The sequence below is a fragment of the Trichomycterus rosablanca genome, chromosome 11 (genome assembly GCF_030014385.1).
Source record: "Trichomycterus rosablanca isolate fTriRos1 chromosome 11, fTriRos1.hap1, whole genome shotgun sequence".
NCBI classification, from domain to species: Eukaryota; Metazoa; Chordata; class Actinopteri; order Siluriformes; family Trichomycteridae; genus Trichomycterus; species Trichomycterus rosablanca.
In genome coordinates this window covers 24978768-24994447 of record NC_085998.1, presented here as the reverse complement: position 1 = coordinate 24994447, position 15680 = coordinate 24978768, and the positions used below count along the sequence as shown (strand labels likewise).

Below are 15680 nucleotides of genomic sequence, written 5' to 3'. Positions count from 1 at the left end.
AGAATCCGTTTAACACTTGGATGACCAAAATGTTTATAAAATAATGACCTCAATTTGCTGTGCTTTGGCTCTGCTCGTGATGTGTGGCTGATGTTGTATTCCCTGTATAAGGACTCTCCTCACTAGGCTAATTGAGACTACTCTCTCCAAGGGGGGTGACCCGAAGTCCCAGTTTTTCCAACAGCATACTCCATTGTTAGGACCACAAGACATTGAAAATGAAGAAGAAGTTGAATTGGAGGAAGTTTGAAGTGGAGGTTAAAAAAAAAAAAAATTTCAGTGTTTCTGCTATTATCGTTTAACCCTGTGTACTGTTTTGTTGTTTTTTGTTAATCCCTCTCACTGTGTCCAGAGTGGTGAAAATAGCGATTCTATCTCACCTGAGAATCCAAGTTGCGAGGACCTGACTACTCCACAGTTGGTTAATGCCCATCCTTCTCCCGTTCTATTTTATGTTTCATTCTTATGATTATCCTCATATACTACTGTAGCTTAGGTTGTTTTTATTCGGGCTTTTGTTTCATAGTCACTGAGTGCTCCACAGTCCGGTCTCCGCATAACGGGGAGCTGTCTGCACTCTTATTTAGCTTAATCCTTTAATTTTCATAATATATTAGGAAAAGTGTATTTCTATTCATTCATCTGATTTGTAATTGTCCTAAAAGGACAATTAAGGGGGGAAATTGTTGGGTATTATTGATTATACATGTAACTACAGTGTATCACAAAAGTGAGTACACCCCTCACATTTCTGCAGATATTTAAGTATATCTTTTCATGGGACAACACTGACAAAATGACACTTTGACACAATGAAAAGTAGTCTGTGTGCAGCTTATATAACAGTGTAAATTTATTCTTCCCTCAAAATAACTCAATATACAGCCATTAATGTCTAAACCACCGGCAACAAAAGTGAGTACACCCCTTAGTGAAAGTTCCTGAAGTGTCAATATTTTGTGTGGCCACCATTATTTCCCAGAACTGCCTTAACTCTCCTGGGCATGGAGTTTACCAGAGCTTCACAGGTTGCCACTGGAATGCTTTTCCACTCCTACATGACGACATCACGGAGCTGGCGGATATTCGAGACTTTGTGCTCCTCCACCTTCCGCTTAAGGATGCCCCAAAGATGTTCTATTGGGTTTAGGTCTGGAGACATGCTTGGCCAGTCCATCACCTTTACCCTCAGCCTCTTCAATAAAGCAGTGGTCGTCTTAGAGGTGTGTTTGGGGTCATTATCATGCTGGAACACTGCCCTGCGACCCAGTTTCCGGAGGGAGGGGATCATGCTCTGCTTCAGTATTTCACAGTACATATTGGAGTTCATGTGTCCCTCAATGAAATGTAACTCCCCAACACCTGCTGCACTCATGCAGCCCCAGACCATGGCATTCCCACCACCATGCTTGACTGTAGGCATGACACACTTATCTTTGTACTCCTCACCTGATTGCCGCCACACATGCTTGAGACCATCTGAACCAAACAAATTAATCTTGGTCTCATCAGACCATAGGACATGGTTCCAGTAATCCATGTCCTTTGTTGACATGTCTTCAGCAAACTGTTTGCGGGCTTTCTTGTGTAGAGACTTCAGAAGAGGCTTCCTTCTGGGGTGACAGCCATGCAGACCAATTTGATGTAGTGTGCGGCGTATGGTCTGAGCACTGAAAGGCTGACCCCCCACCTTTTCAATCTCTGCAGCAATGCTGACAGCACTCCTGCGCCTATCTTTCAAAGACAGCAGTTGGATGTGACGCTGAGCACGTGCACTCAGCTTCTTTGGACGACCAACGCGAGGTCTGTTCTGAGTGGACCCTGCTCTTTTAAAACGCTGGATGATCTTGGCCACTGTGCTGCAGCTCAGTTTCAGGGTGTTGGCAATCTTCTTGTAGCCTTGGCCATCTTCATGTAGCGCAACAATTCGTCTTTTAAGATCCTCAGAGAGTTCTTTGCCATGAGGTGCCATGTTGGAACTTTCAGTGACCAGTATGAGAGAGTGTGAGAGCTGTACTACTAAATTGAACACACCTGCTCCCTATGCACACCTGAGACCTAGTAACACTAACAAATCACATGACATTTTGGAGGGAAAATGACAAGCAGTGCTCAATTTGGACATTTAGGGGTGTAGTCTCTTAGGGGTGTACTCACTTTTGTTGCCGGTGGTTTAGACATTAATGGCTGTATATTGAGTTATTTTGAGGGAAGAATAAATTGACACTGTTATATAAGCTGCACACAGACTACTTTTCATTGTGTCAAAGTGTCATTTTGTCAGTGTTGTCCCATGAAAAGATATACTTAAATATCTGCAGAAATGTGAGGGGTGTACTCACTTTTGTGATTGTATCACAGAAGTGAGTGTGCATAGGGAGCAGGTGTGTTCAATTTAGTAGTTCAGCTCTCACACTCTCTCATACTGGTCACTGAAAGTTCCAACATGGCACCTCATGGCAAAGAACTCTCTGAGGATCTTAAAAGACGAATTGTTGCGCTACATGAAGATGGCCAAGGCTTCAAGAAGATTGCCAACACCCTGAAACTGAGCTGCAGCACAGTGGCCAAGATCATCCAGCGTTTTAAAAGAGCAGGGTCCACTCAGAACAGACCTCGCGTTGGTCGTCCAAAGAAGCTGAGTGCACGTGCTCAGCGTCACATCCAACTGCTGTCTTTGAAAGATAGGCGCAGGAGTGCTGTCAGCATTGCTGCAGAGATTGAAAAGGTGGGGGGTCAGCCTGTCAGTGCTCAGACCATACGCCGCACACTACATCAAATTGGTCTGCATGGCTGTCACCCCAGAAGGAAGCCTCTTCTGAAGTCTCTACACAAGAAAGCCCTCAAACAGTTTGCTGAAGACATGTCAACAAAGGACATGGATTACTGGAACCATGTCCTATGGTCTGATGAGACCAAGATTAATTTGTTTGGTTCAGATGGTCTCAAGCATGTGTGGCGGCAATCAGGTGAGGAGTACAAAGATAAGTGTGTCATGCCTACAGTCAAGCATGGTGGTGGGAATGCCATGGTCTGGGGCTGCATGAGTGCAGCAGGTGTTGGGGAGTTACATTTCATTGAGGGACACATGAACTCCAATATGTACTGTGAAATACTGAAGCAGAGCATGATCCCCTCCCTCCGGAAACTGGGTCGCAGGGCAGTGTTCCAGCATGATAATGACCCCAAACACACCTCTAAGACGACCACTGCTTTATTGAAGAGGCTGAGGGTAAAGGTGATGGACTGGCCAAGCATGTCTCCAGACCTAAACCCAATAGAACATCTTTGGGGCATCCTCAAGCGGAAGGTGGAGGAGCGCAAAGTCTCGAATATCCGCCAGCTCCGTGATGTCATCATGGAGGAGTGGAAAAGCATTCCAGTGGCAACCTGTGAAGCTCTGGTAAACTCCATGCCCAGGAGAGTTAAGGCAGTTCTGGGAAATAATGGTGGCCACACAAAATATTGACACTTCAGGAACTTTCACTAAGGGGTGTACTCACTTTTGTTGCCGGTGGTTTAGACATTAATGGCTGTATATTGAGTTATTTTGAGGGAAGAATAAATTTACACTGTTATATAAGCTGCACACAGACTACTTTTCATTGTGTCAAAGTGTCATTTTGTCAGTGTTGTCCCATGAAAAGATATACTTAAATATCTGCAGAAATGTGAGGGGTGTACTCACTTTTGTGATACACTGTACATGTAACATTATAACATGACAAAAGAGTGTGGCGGCGCGCAGGAGTGCAGCGGCTTCTCTAGCTCTCGGTGTTAGAGTAAAAAAACTAGTATGACTACTTCAAATAGAACAGCAATAAAGTACAGCTCAACAGCATTAATGGAACTAAACAACAGTGTCCATGTTCAAATACCTTTGGAACTAAAAGCAGCGCTCGGTAGGATGCGGATTCTACGAACGGCATGCAGCGGCAGACGGAGCTGGCTCAGGGCCAAAAGGAAGCGGTGCACGAGAAAGCAGAAGAGGGGTAAAAGAGCCGGTCTGCTATCCAAGCTAAGAGCTAACGCTAACAGACCCGCTATTCCATCGCTCTTTTTATCCAATGTCCGGGCTTTGGATAATAAAATGGACTTGCTGCGACACAGACTGTGCCATCGGGAGATGCAAAGCTGCAGTGTCCTTGTTCTAACAGAGACGTGGCTTAATAACAACATGCCGGACTACGTCTTTGAGCTCGCCGGACGGCTACTTTTCCGCTCGGACAGGGACCGGCAGCTCTCCGGTAAAACCAGACGAGGTGGACTCTGCATCTATATCAACAAAGGTTGGTGCACGAACTGTTCCGTAGTAAGCAAACATTGCTCTGATGTGGTGGAATATTTCATACTAAAATGTCGTCCCCACTATCTGCCTCGGGAATTTACAGCAGTGTTCATAGCTGCGGTTTATGTTTCCCCGCAAGCTACCGCTAATGTAGCGCTGAAGGAGCTGCAAGACAGCATCGGCTCGCTACAAAATAAACATCCAGAAGCGTTATATGTAGTGGCAGGGGACTTCAACCACGTGAATCTTCAGGACATTTTACCCACATTTCATCAGCACGTTAACTTTGCAACTCGGGGCAAAAACACTTTGGACAAAGTGTTTACAAACAGACGAGGAGCGTACAGAGCAGCGCCATGCCCCGACCTCGGCGCCTCAGATCACATCTCTCTCCTGCTCGCTCCTGCATACTGCCCGGTGTCAAGGAGCAAAAACCCTGACACAAAAACCATCTGTGTGTGGCCTGAAGGTGCTGTGTCCAGGCTACAGGACTGCTTCGAGACCACAGACTGGCAGATATTCAAGGAAGCTGCAACATCAGAGAGCAATGTTGATCTGGAGGAATACACAACATCTGTTATGGACTATATTAGGACGTGTATGGAGAATGTGACCACCTCAAAGACTATAACCATCAGGCAGAACCAGAAACCATGGATCAACGGCGAGGTGCGTTCCTTGCTGAGAACCCGTGATGCCGCATTCAGAGACGGTGATGAAACTGCACTCAAAACTGCCAGAAGAAACCTGTCTGCTGGAATAAAGAGGGCAAAAGCCACTTATGCTCTTAAGATTTAGGGTCATTTCACATCAAACGACCCACAGAGCATGTGGAAGGGCATTAGGTGCATCACAGACTACAAGAGGGGGGGCACACAGTGCCCTGAGGACCCAGCTCTCCCCGACACCCTCAACACCTTTTATGCACGCTTTGAGGTCTCCAACACCACCACCCCTTGGACAAACTCCCAGCCATCAGCGTAACACTAGCAGAGGTGAGAAGAACACTGCTGAAAGTCAACCCCCGAAAGGCCCCCGGCCCTGATGGAATTCCAGGTAGAGTTCTGAGGGAATGTGCATATCAACTGTCTGAGGTCCTGACGGATATATTCAACATCTCACTGTCCCAGGCCAGAGTTCCAGTATGTCTCAAGACATCCACTATCATTCCTGTACCAAAGTCCTCTTTAGTGACGTGTCTCAACGATTACCGACCTATTGCACTCACTCCTGTCACCATGAAGTGCTTCGAGAGGTTGGTAATGAGGCACCTGAAACAGACCATCAACGTAGCGGAGGACGTACACCAGTTTGCATATAGGCAGAACCGGTCCACAGCTGACGCCATCGCTACCCTGACCCACCAGGCCCTCACCCACCTGGAAAACAAGGACTCCTACGTGAGGCTGTTGTTTCTGGACTTCAGTTCTGCATTTAATACCATCATCCCGCAGAAACTGGTGTCCAAGCTGGAATCACTGGGAACCTCCTCTTCCCTGTGTAACTGGGTCCTGGATTTCCTGACCTGCAGGCCTCAAAATGTCAGGATAAACAACATCACATCCTCCACCATTATCCTGAACACCGGCTCCCCTCAGGGCTGTGTTCTCAGCCCACTACTGTACACACTCATGACCTACGACTGCAGAGCACACCACAAGAACAACCTCGTGGTCAAGTTCGCGGACGATACAGTGGTGGTCGGACTCATCACCCACGGAGACGAGTCGCCGTACAGGAAGGAGGTGGAGGACCTAACATGGTGGTGCAGAGACAACAACCTCATCCTCAATGTTCAGAAAACCAAGGAGATGGTTGTGGATTTCCGCAGGACTGGTACATCCCCTCCTCCTCTACTCATTGATGGATTAGCTGTGGAGATGGTCCCCTCCGTCAAGTACCTTGGGGTTCACCTGACGGACACGCTCACCTGGCATACCAACACCATGGCTGTCATAAAGAAGGCAAACCAACGCCTGTATTTCCTGAGGAAGCTGAGGAGGGCAGGTCTTCACACAGACATCCTCAGGTCCTTCTACAGCTGTGTGGTGGAGAGCACCCTGACCACCTGCCTAACTGTGTGGTATGCTGGCTGCACTGTGGCAGAAAAGGAGGCGCTGCAGAGAGTGGTAAAGTCTGCACAGAGGACCATCGGATGCAGCTTACCACCCATCGGGGACATATACACAACCAGGTGTAAGGAAAGAGCCGCCTGCATCTTCCGTGACCCCACCCACCCTGCACACGGACTTTTCACCCCCCTTCCCTCTGGTAGGAGGCTGCGCTGCATCCGAGCAAAAACAACAAGACTGAAAAACAGCTTCTTTCCGGATGCAGTCAGACTGCTAAATTGCTCCACCCCTCATGTACTGTCTATTCACCAGTTACCTTAAACACCTGTGACCTGGTGCTGCCTTTTATCTGCTGCTATACTGAATCGTGCACTTTAGATCTGCATAAAGCTGCTGTAGTTCCTGTGCAATACTTGAATGTAAATGTAAATATTTAAAATTCATATCTTAGTTATTTCTTCTAGTTTTTAAGTCTTAAGTTTTATTTTTACTAAACATAGTTTCTCTTGCTATTTATATTTTATATTTTATTATGTTTACACACACCGAGACCTGAGTAACTGCATTTCGTTCTAATCATGTACATGGTTTTGAATGACAAATAAAGCTGAGTCTGAGTCTGAACTTGTTCTAGTGGATTTTGTGTGTCTTTATTACTGCCCAATTGTAAGTTGAATTCTTACATGCAAAAGAAATGTGTCTGAATTCTGTGCAGACTGAACTTTAATTGACCTGATACTTTGTACGCACTCTGCACCTGGTGTGGGCAGACGGGAATAACCTAACCTTCTGAAGTGTGACAAAAACAGGATACATCTGGGTGGCTCTTTTACCGGCAATGAACAAAGTGAGGGGAAAATAGCTAAACAGAAAAACCACAAGATTTGCATTACTGCTGAGTATGTGCAAAGTAAAAAATTTTTCCTCAAAGTATAGCAATAAATTTTTTTTTTACATTTACCCGAAGGGGAGGAGTCAAGATTAGAAAAGCAACGGGACACGGACAGGAAGAGAGGCTTCTCGATACATCAGCGGTTGGTGTATGTGCAAAGTCTCCTGAGCTCAGAATATACTTTTACCAATCTATGTATTTGATTCTTAATAAATTGTTATACTTCACTAAATTACATTTGTCCCTTTTTCCTGGATGAAAGAACACGATTTTCAACAATACTCAAAAGTGGTTACAGGTGGAATTTTGTCATGGAAAAAGTTTTTTGAATCCCTGCTTCGATTTCGGAACTCTAGTGTGCATCATTTGTATACTCAAAAATGGCTGCCCAGGCAGTAGGTCATCCAGGTACTTTATGCTTACTGTTTAATGATACTTTGTTTTTTTTCTTATATTCAAGTTAAGCTGCTACACAGATTTCTGTTCATTTTTAGTGTATCACTGCATTAAACATTTTTTTTCTTTGAATGTAAAGTTTAAAGTAAAACTGTAATTATCTCACTCATTTTGATTGATTTTGTAAAAATACAAAACATTAAGCAATAGCTTGGATGCAGCATTTTTCCCTTCAGCACTGCAGAGCTATTTAGTTGTTAAACATATACACTGGATTAATTTGAATAATTGTAATGTACTTGAAGTGTGCACTGTGTGAACAGTATTATCTAGTTCTTATCTAGACAATATCTAGAAAATACAAGTATTGGTTTAAGAATCGGTATCGGATCGGGATCAAAATTAATAATCGGTATAGGGAACAAAAAAACGTGATCGAGACATCCCTAGTCTGAAGTAAAATCTTACCAAACTGTGGTGTGTTCCAACCCATGGCTTGTGTACGTTACCGTTTTGTATAATTATCATTACAACTCAAATTCAAGTACAGTAAGATAGTCAGCGCTCAGCCAAGGTACTTAATTTCAGTTAAAAAAAACAGCTTGATGGAGGAGGTATGTACATATTAATTTACGTATTTATATTTGGCTTAAAAACTTATGTCAATAATTCATGCATAAATTTTTAGATAGAAATAAATTTAAGATAATTAAAAACAGCCATTTGTGTCTAAACTGTAACTGGCACTGTAACTAATAATGCTTAGGACAGTAATTATTGGTGTGAGATAATACTGCAAGTTCATGGCAGTTCTTATCCCTTAAAACCCCTGACCATGATTTGGATCCACACTTCATACAGTATATGCACATTTAGTTTGAAAGGAGTTACCATATGGTACATAATTATTCAAGAATAATATATTCTAAGATGGATTAATTATTAATCAATTAGTGGTTCATTAATTATTTATTTACAATTAAACCATTATATTCTAATATAAAAATGAAAGTGATGTTTCTTGTTTTTTAGGTTCATATGATAAGGCTGCATGCAATGTAAAGGTCTGCAATTTCACCAGCTCAAGCCAAGAGACATTATCGACTTCATCATGGGAGACTTTCCTACTGGCCTTGTATTCATACAGACTGTGTGTGTGTGTCTTCAGAACACCAGGTGCCTTAAGATCACATCTTTCCAGATCCCATCGCAATAGTACTTCAGTTCATCACAAACTCTTAACATTTAAGTGTAGATCCTGTGATTTTCAAGAAATCTGTACTGAAAAACTTTTTTTACTCATCTTGGAAACCATCTTAAAAATCGTGAAACGGTTCAGTGTCCCTATGTTGGATGTGAATTTAAAACAAACAACCGTTCAACTTTTACCTCTCATCGAAGCAGAGTCCACAAAAAACACACCTTTAAGGATTTTCAAACTATAATATGTGTGAATCCTGAAGACCTAGACACTGTAGATGAAGTGGCATGTTCCTGACAGACTGCTTTGAGACCAGTGTCAGGAAGGTTAAGATTTAGTTTTATTTAAGTGTTTTTGCAACTATGGTCACATTTTGTTTAACCACAGATTTTTAGCTTGAATCTTCATAGTAAATATGCTTTCATTTTTGTCTTTATTTTAAGATCTCTGACATTGTAGCCCACCAGAAAAGTGCTGTGCTGGAAGGTCTGCCTTTGTTTCCAAGAGAAGATCTCACAAAGTTATTCAAGAAATGTCTGGTAAGTAGATGACATCAAGAAGCATGTCTATGATATGATACACAGTTGATTTAATGTATTTCTGTGTTTACTCTGTCTCTTTCGTAGGGTACAGATCCTGAAGATGGGCAGACCAAAGTGTTATCTGTTGGAGTACTTGTAGTTTTGGAGGTCTCTGTTGCAAGCTCGTCATTGAAGGAGACGGTGGTATTGGAGAATCTCTCAGACGTATATACAGGCTTGGAGTACCTCTTTGGCCTAATCTATGCCCTGAACCTTTCTTATCCAAAACAGCTTAAGTACACATTTCATGCCATTCAGAATGTGTTCATGGAGCTGGGATCTGGATGCACACAACGTGTGCGCTGTCTTAAGAACAAACTTTTACTGTGAGCCATGTAACCATGGTCTAGAGTAAACAGAGCCACCTTTTCTGATCCTCAAATTCAAATCCACTAAATGCATGAAGCTATTTGTTGTGTCCCTAAATCGATAAAGGATCTTTGAATAAGACACTGGTTAACAGTGCTTCAGATGTTAGCCCACTGTATTGTTCATTGTGTTTATTTACACTGATCAGCCATAACATTAAAACCACCTCTTTGTTTCTACACTCACTGTTTCTTTTATCAGCTCCACTTACCATATAGAAGCACTTTGTAGTTCTACAATTACTGACTGTAATCCATCTGTTTCTCTGCATGCTTTGTTAGCTCCCTTTCATGTTGTTCTTCAATGGTCAGGACCACCACAGAGCAGGTATTATTTAGGTGGTGGATGATTCTCGGCACTGCAGTGACACTGACATGGTGGTGGTGTGTTAGTGTGTGTTGTGCTGGTATGAGTGGATAAGACACAGCTGCGCTGATGGAGTTTTTAAACACCCCACTGTCACTGCTGGACTGAGATTAGTCCACCAGCCAACAGCGCCTCATGGGCAGCATCCTGTGACCACTGATGAAGGTTTAGAAGATGACCGACTCAAACAGCAGCAATAGATGAGCGATCGTCTCTGACTTTACATCTACAAGGTGGACCGACTAGGTAGGAGTGTCTAATAGAGTGGACAGTGAGTGGACACAGTATTTAAAAACTCCAGCAGCGCTGCTGTGTCTGATCCACTCATACCAGCACAACACACACTAACACACCACCACCATGTCAGTGTCACTGCAGTGCTGAGGATCATCCACCACCTAAATAATACCTGCTCTGTGGGGGTCCTGACCATTGAATAACAGCATGAAAGAGGCTAACAAGATCAACTACAGTCAGTAATTGTAGAACTACAAAGTGCTTCTATATGGTAAGTGGAGCTGATAAAATGGACAGTGAGTGTAGAAACAAGGAGGTGGTTTTAATGTTATGGCTGATCAGTGTATATATTAATATTGTTTGTTTTTGCATAATTGCAGGATTTTTTTTTTTTAATTTTGCTTTTTGTAATGCAGTTATTACACTTGGGGGCATTTCAACAGGTGTAAAAATACAGCTTAAGAAATGTATTTTTTCCAACTTGTTTAAACAGTTTTTTTTTATTTTTTCTGGTTAAATAATCAGTAGTAAGTAAAAAAAAACTTTCCAAGACTCAGACCATAAGTATTCACTACCATCCTAAAGATTTTATTTCATTTATATACTGAATGTGTAATGCTGTTATATTCAGACTGTGTATCTTGATTGTGTCAGGTACTGGTTGGAATAAAGTAATGCAATCTTGTATTTTCTTGTTGTTAACTTGTGCTTAATGTCTTACTGTAGTATATGTTTTACAGCATATGAAAGATGTGGTAATTTAGGATAGGATTTGGCAAATAGAAGTAAGTACAGGTTGAGTAAAGAAAGTCAGCTAAACAATAGAAGTTTAGTAAGGCCAATGTAAAAATACTGATGCATCATGTTGCCTTAAAATTTTGAGTTCTGCCAACAACTTAATTTTTTCAGTCAAGGTAGAATTTCTTGTTTTGCAAATAGAGCATTTATAGTTCAATGAACTCAAAAACAGTCATTTTCTGAACATGAATTTTGTAGTTATCAGAACATTAAGTTCCTAATAGCCTGAACAAAATAATCAGTGTACTAACAAAAAAATCTTAGTGCATCATGTTGCTTCAATATTTTGAGTTTTCTCAACAATTTGTTTTTTACAGTGCAGTGACTGTTATGGTATGGCAACATATCATCTAACAGTTGTTGTTTTTCTTTTAAACAAGACAACGGCAAGCCATTTTGCACGTTTTCTATGTTGATTTTATGATTGGGTCGTTGCTCAGTGGTGGGTTCCAAGTGTCATAAGAGTCATAAATACTTTAGGTATTTTACAATCTACCTTCCATAATTTTGTGAAAAGATTTAAGGAATCTGTAAAAATCTGTAGAGAGAAAAAAAGGAAAATGCCAGAAATAGTGCCAGGCTTCATTCTGCATGTGCCACAACAGCATGACTTTAAAGACACAAAGTACGTGTACTTGACTGGCTTGACTGCAATACAGATCTGTCTCCTATTGAAAATGTATGCATCATGAAGTGGAGTATAACTTTATAAGTGTTTTGAAAGCATTAAATTCTGAATATAATGTTGTTCAGTGAAAAAAAAATTTTCTTTCTACTTCTGTCAGTTAAGTAAAGATTTAAGAAAATGAATAGATTCTTCTTTTTATTGTGATTTACAAAATGTCCCAAGACAGTGTAATGCCCGTATTGGTAAAGAGATGTTTGCAACATATTGTTTTTATTTAACAATGAACAAGGAACATAAACACTATGGACAGAGAAAAAGGTCAAGACAAGACACACTTTGAACACTAGACGGGACTATATGTGTCAGTTTCTATTAATTTACAATCACCTGCTCCTCGTAAGTGTTAGTCTGGTCAGTTTTTTTTTACATCTCGTAAGTCTGGTCAGTTTTTTGATGGCTCAAACTATTATTCAAAAAGACATACATTTAATTCGATTCAGAAATGAAGCCAAGTTCCTTGTGAACAAATTCATCATAGATGGACTAAAAGATAGTCGAAATGTGCGCTGTTGTCAGATGAGTCCACTTTTTAGGAAAAACCAAATATCGAGTTTATATCGAGTTAATTCGATTCAGAAATGAAGCCAAGTTCCTTGTGAACAAATTCATCATAGATGGACTAAAAGATAGTCGAAATGTGCACTGTTGTCAGATGTCCACTTTTTAGGAAAAAACAAATATCGAGTTTACTGTGACAAAAAAGTCTCTCACAGACAAATAGGATTTTCCAGATTGTTATCAGCAACATGTGCAAAGGCCAACAACTGTCATGGTATGGGGTGAATAAAAATCATGAATGACATATATGTGAAGGTACCCTTGCGGCTGGGGTTTATATTGAGAATTTAGAGAGACAAATACTGCCTTTGAAGTCTGTGGTCATTTCATTCTGCATGTGTAGATTTGTAGAAAGAGTGTGTCTTAAGTGGCACAGATTTCTTTCCTATTGAGAATGTATTATGCACCTTAAAAAGGAGAATCAGACAACATTGACCACGACCTGTCTTGTATCAAGCAACAAGGCACAACAATTTCAGTTACAAAATTACAAGAATTTGTTTCAAAAATAAATGAAAAGTGTGAGAAATAGGAAACGTAATGCAACACTGCAGTATACATGCCTTTTTGAGTGTGTTGCTAGCATCAAATTTTACATTTGTATATATTTATAAAACACAAATAAGTTGTAAGTTAAACACTAAAAAACTGAACCTTACAATTAACCTTACACTTTTATTTCTTACCTGATTTGTCCATATAGCATTCGACTCCTGCATTAAATCATTGTTTACTTCACTTTAAACCTCTATTTTAAAGTATCACAGAAGTTAGAATAGACACCTGTTAGCAGGCTGGTGGGACCCACAACCAAGATTGATAGAAAACTGGGCCATGTGTGTGTAGTCACCAGGCAGCACTGGCAGAAGCTGCAGGAAATCCACTGCCCAAACATGTTGGCTGGGCCCAGAATGAAACTTCTGCTCCAAACAAAACTGAGTTACAGGAGTCTGAAGCTCTATAGGCAGGGGTACTGATACCATAATAGGGACCTGGACAGAAAAACAAAAAACAAATAAAAGGAGCTAAGAAGAGAATTTGTATTTGTGACATAATTAATTATGTAATTTGTTAAAAAAAAGAATAAAAGAAAACAAAAAGGAAAATATAGGCACTGCCAGAAAAAAAAGATGAATATTTATACAGAAAAATGATAGAAAATGGTGCCATGTATCTCTAACAGGCACTATTTCTGTAAATTTATTGAGAAAGTACTTCTTATAAAACTGGTGAGTAACTTCTAGTGACTTTAGGTTATTAGTAAAATATATTTATTTTATAGTTAGATTCATTGGTTAGCATTACCCTGTAGGCTGAAAATGGAAGTGTCTCTAATAACACGTGGTTTCTTCTGCCTTCTGACCGACCAAACAGGATAACATCGTTATCATGTGACTCCCCAGGATGACACTCCCCAGCACCTGATATATGTATAAAAAATTTTTATATATATATATATATATATATATATATATATACTGTATATATATATATATATATACAGTATATATATATATATATATATATATATATATATATCATTTTATTTTTTTTACTTTTTTTTAATGATATTTACAAATGATCTTTGCATATTTGTAATGTGCAGAATATATACATACCCATAGCAAAGTGGAACCGAAGATTGCCATAGGAAGTTGTGTCCAGGTAGGGAGTACAAACTTTCCTTTTTCCATTTTCAAGAAAAACTAGTGCAGAGCCTGACTTAATTTCTCCACATTGAGTGCCATACACTGCTCCCTCAATTTCCCAGCTAAAAAAAGAGGATGTTTATTTATTTGTTTATCTAAAATGGTTAATATACATACACACACACACACACACACACACACACACACATATATATATATATATATATATATATATATATTAGGGCTGTCAAACGATTAAAATTTTTAATCGCGATTAATCTCAGAATTTCATATAGTTAATCGCGATTAATCGCATTAAAAAAAATCTGTGTAAATGTTATAGAAAACAAGGATTTTTAAGTGAAATGTTACAATTAAAATGGTGAACACATTTTATGCTAAATGTACTGATGTTAAAAACTGCTGGGACAAGAGAAAACTGTAAGGGAGTTTTATTCACTCACATACTAGGCAGTAAATGTCAGATTGTAGGTTAGAATTTCTCCATCAGCAAACACTGTAGATCAGCGGTGCTTTAGGTGGGATAAGGCGTAGTTATTGTATCAGACTTGTCTGTGGTTGTATCGTGACGATGGTTTGATGGACGTTTCTACACGAAGTGAGTGTGTTTTGACCCTTTGGGGCTTCCATAGTTTATGAACTAACGTGCTCGACTCAGCTTTCCGGTATTCGGTACAGAAGAAGAAGTTAATTAAGTGTAATAAAGTGTTCTGCTCCCGACAACTTGTGAATATAGCGTGTATTTATTTCTTTATTATGCAAGTGCATCACTACCACGATCGGTTACATTATGTTAACAAACCGCAAATGAAAAACGGTGGCAAGTCCGACATTAAAACGTTGGTTCTACCAGTCAAGTCTCAACATGAACTAGAATTTGCGTTAATGGCACTAATTTTTTTAATCGCGTTAAATCGAGGTCGCGTTAATGCGTTATTATCGCGTTAACTTCGACAGCCCTAATATATATATATATATTGTTTGTGTGTAAAGCAAATAACTAACGGAGATACGTTTCAACTGAGTGCTGTTTATTGCCACTCACTCGGCAACTGTGGTAACTTGATGACATAATTAACATGTGCCACTGATCTACAACTCATTCGCAACAGCCATTCAGATATTAAAACACACTGATCTACTTAAACTTTTAGCATTTTTAAAAAATCGTTTACTACTGCCACATCCAAAAACACTGTTTAAACACAATAAAAATTGCTTTATAAATGATAAATCGCTCACCTGAGATAAAGAAAACCTATCTTGAACTTATCTCTTGGTGATCTCTCACATCCTTAACGATTAATCCATTAGGGTTATGAAATATATATATATTGTTACTTATTAACTTACATGTCACACTCGAATAGTAAAAAGGAATTTTAGACCTTACCTGCATGTACTGCTCATGCCTCTGAATCACAGTTCAGATCTAAAATCTGACTGTGATCAACATAATTATTTTGTAACATTAATTCATATTTAATTTGTACTAACCAGATAACAGAACATTACTAAATTACTCATTAATATACAACCCCAAATTAGAAAAAGTTGGGACAAT

The 15680-nt window shown here is 40.1% G+C and overlaps 1 protein-coding gene across 1 annotated transcript in view; it reads right to left on the bottom strand.

Annotated features, from left to right (window-relative positions):
* The window catches only part of reln (reelin), a 360462-nt gene that overhangs the window by 261860 nt on the left and 82922 nt on the right, over positions 1-15680 (bottom strand). Inside the window, exons 12-14 of the mRNA XM_063004091.1 lie at positions 14066-14217; positions 13752-13867; positions 13230-13438 (exon numbers count right to left, since the gene is read on the bottom strand). Coding sequence (XP_062860161.1) covers positions 13230-13438; positions 13752-13867; positions 14066-14217 — 477 coding nt within the window. The remainder of the gene's footprint in view (positions 1-13229; positions 13439-13751; positions 13868-14065; positions 14218-15680) is intronic.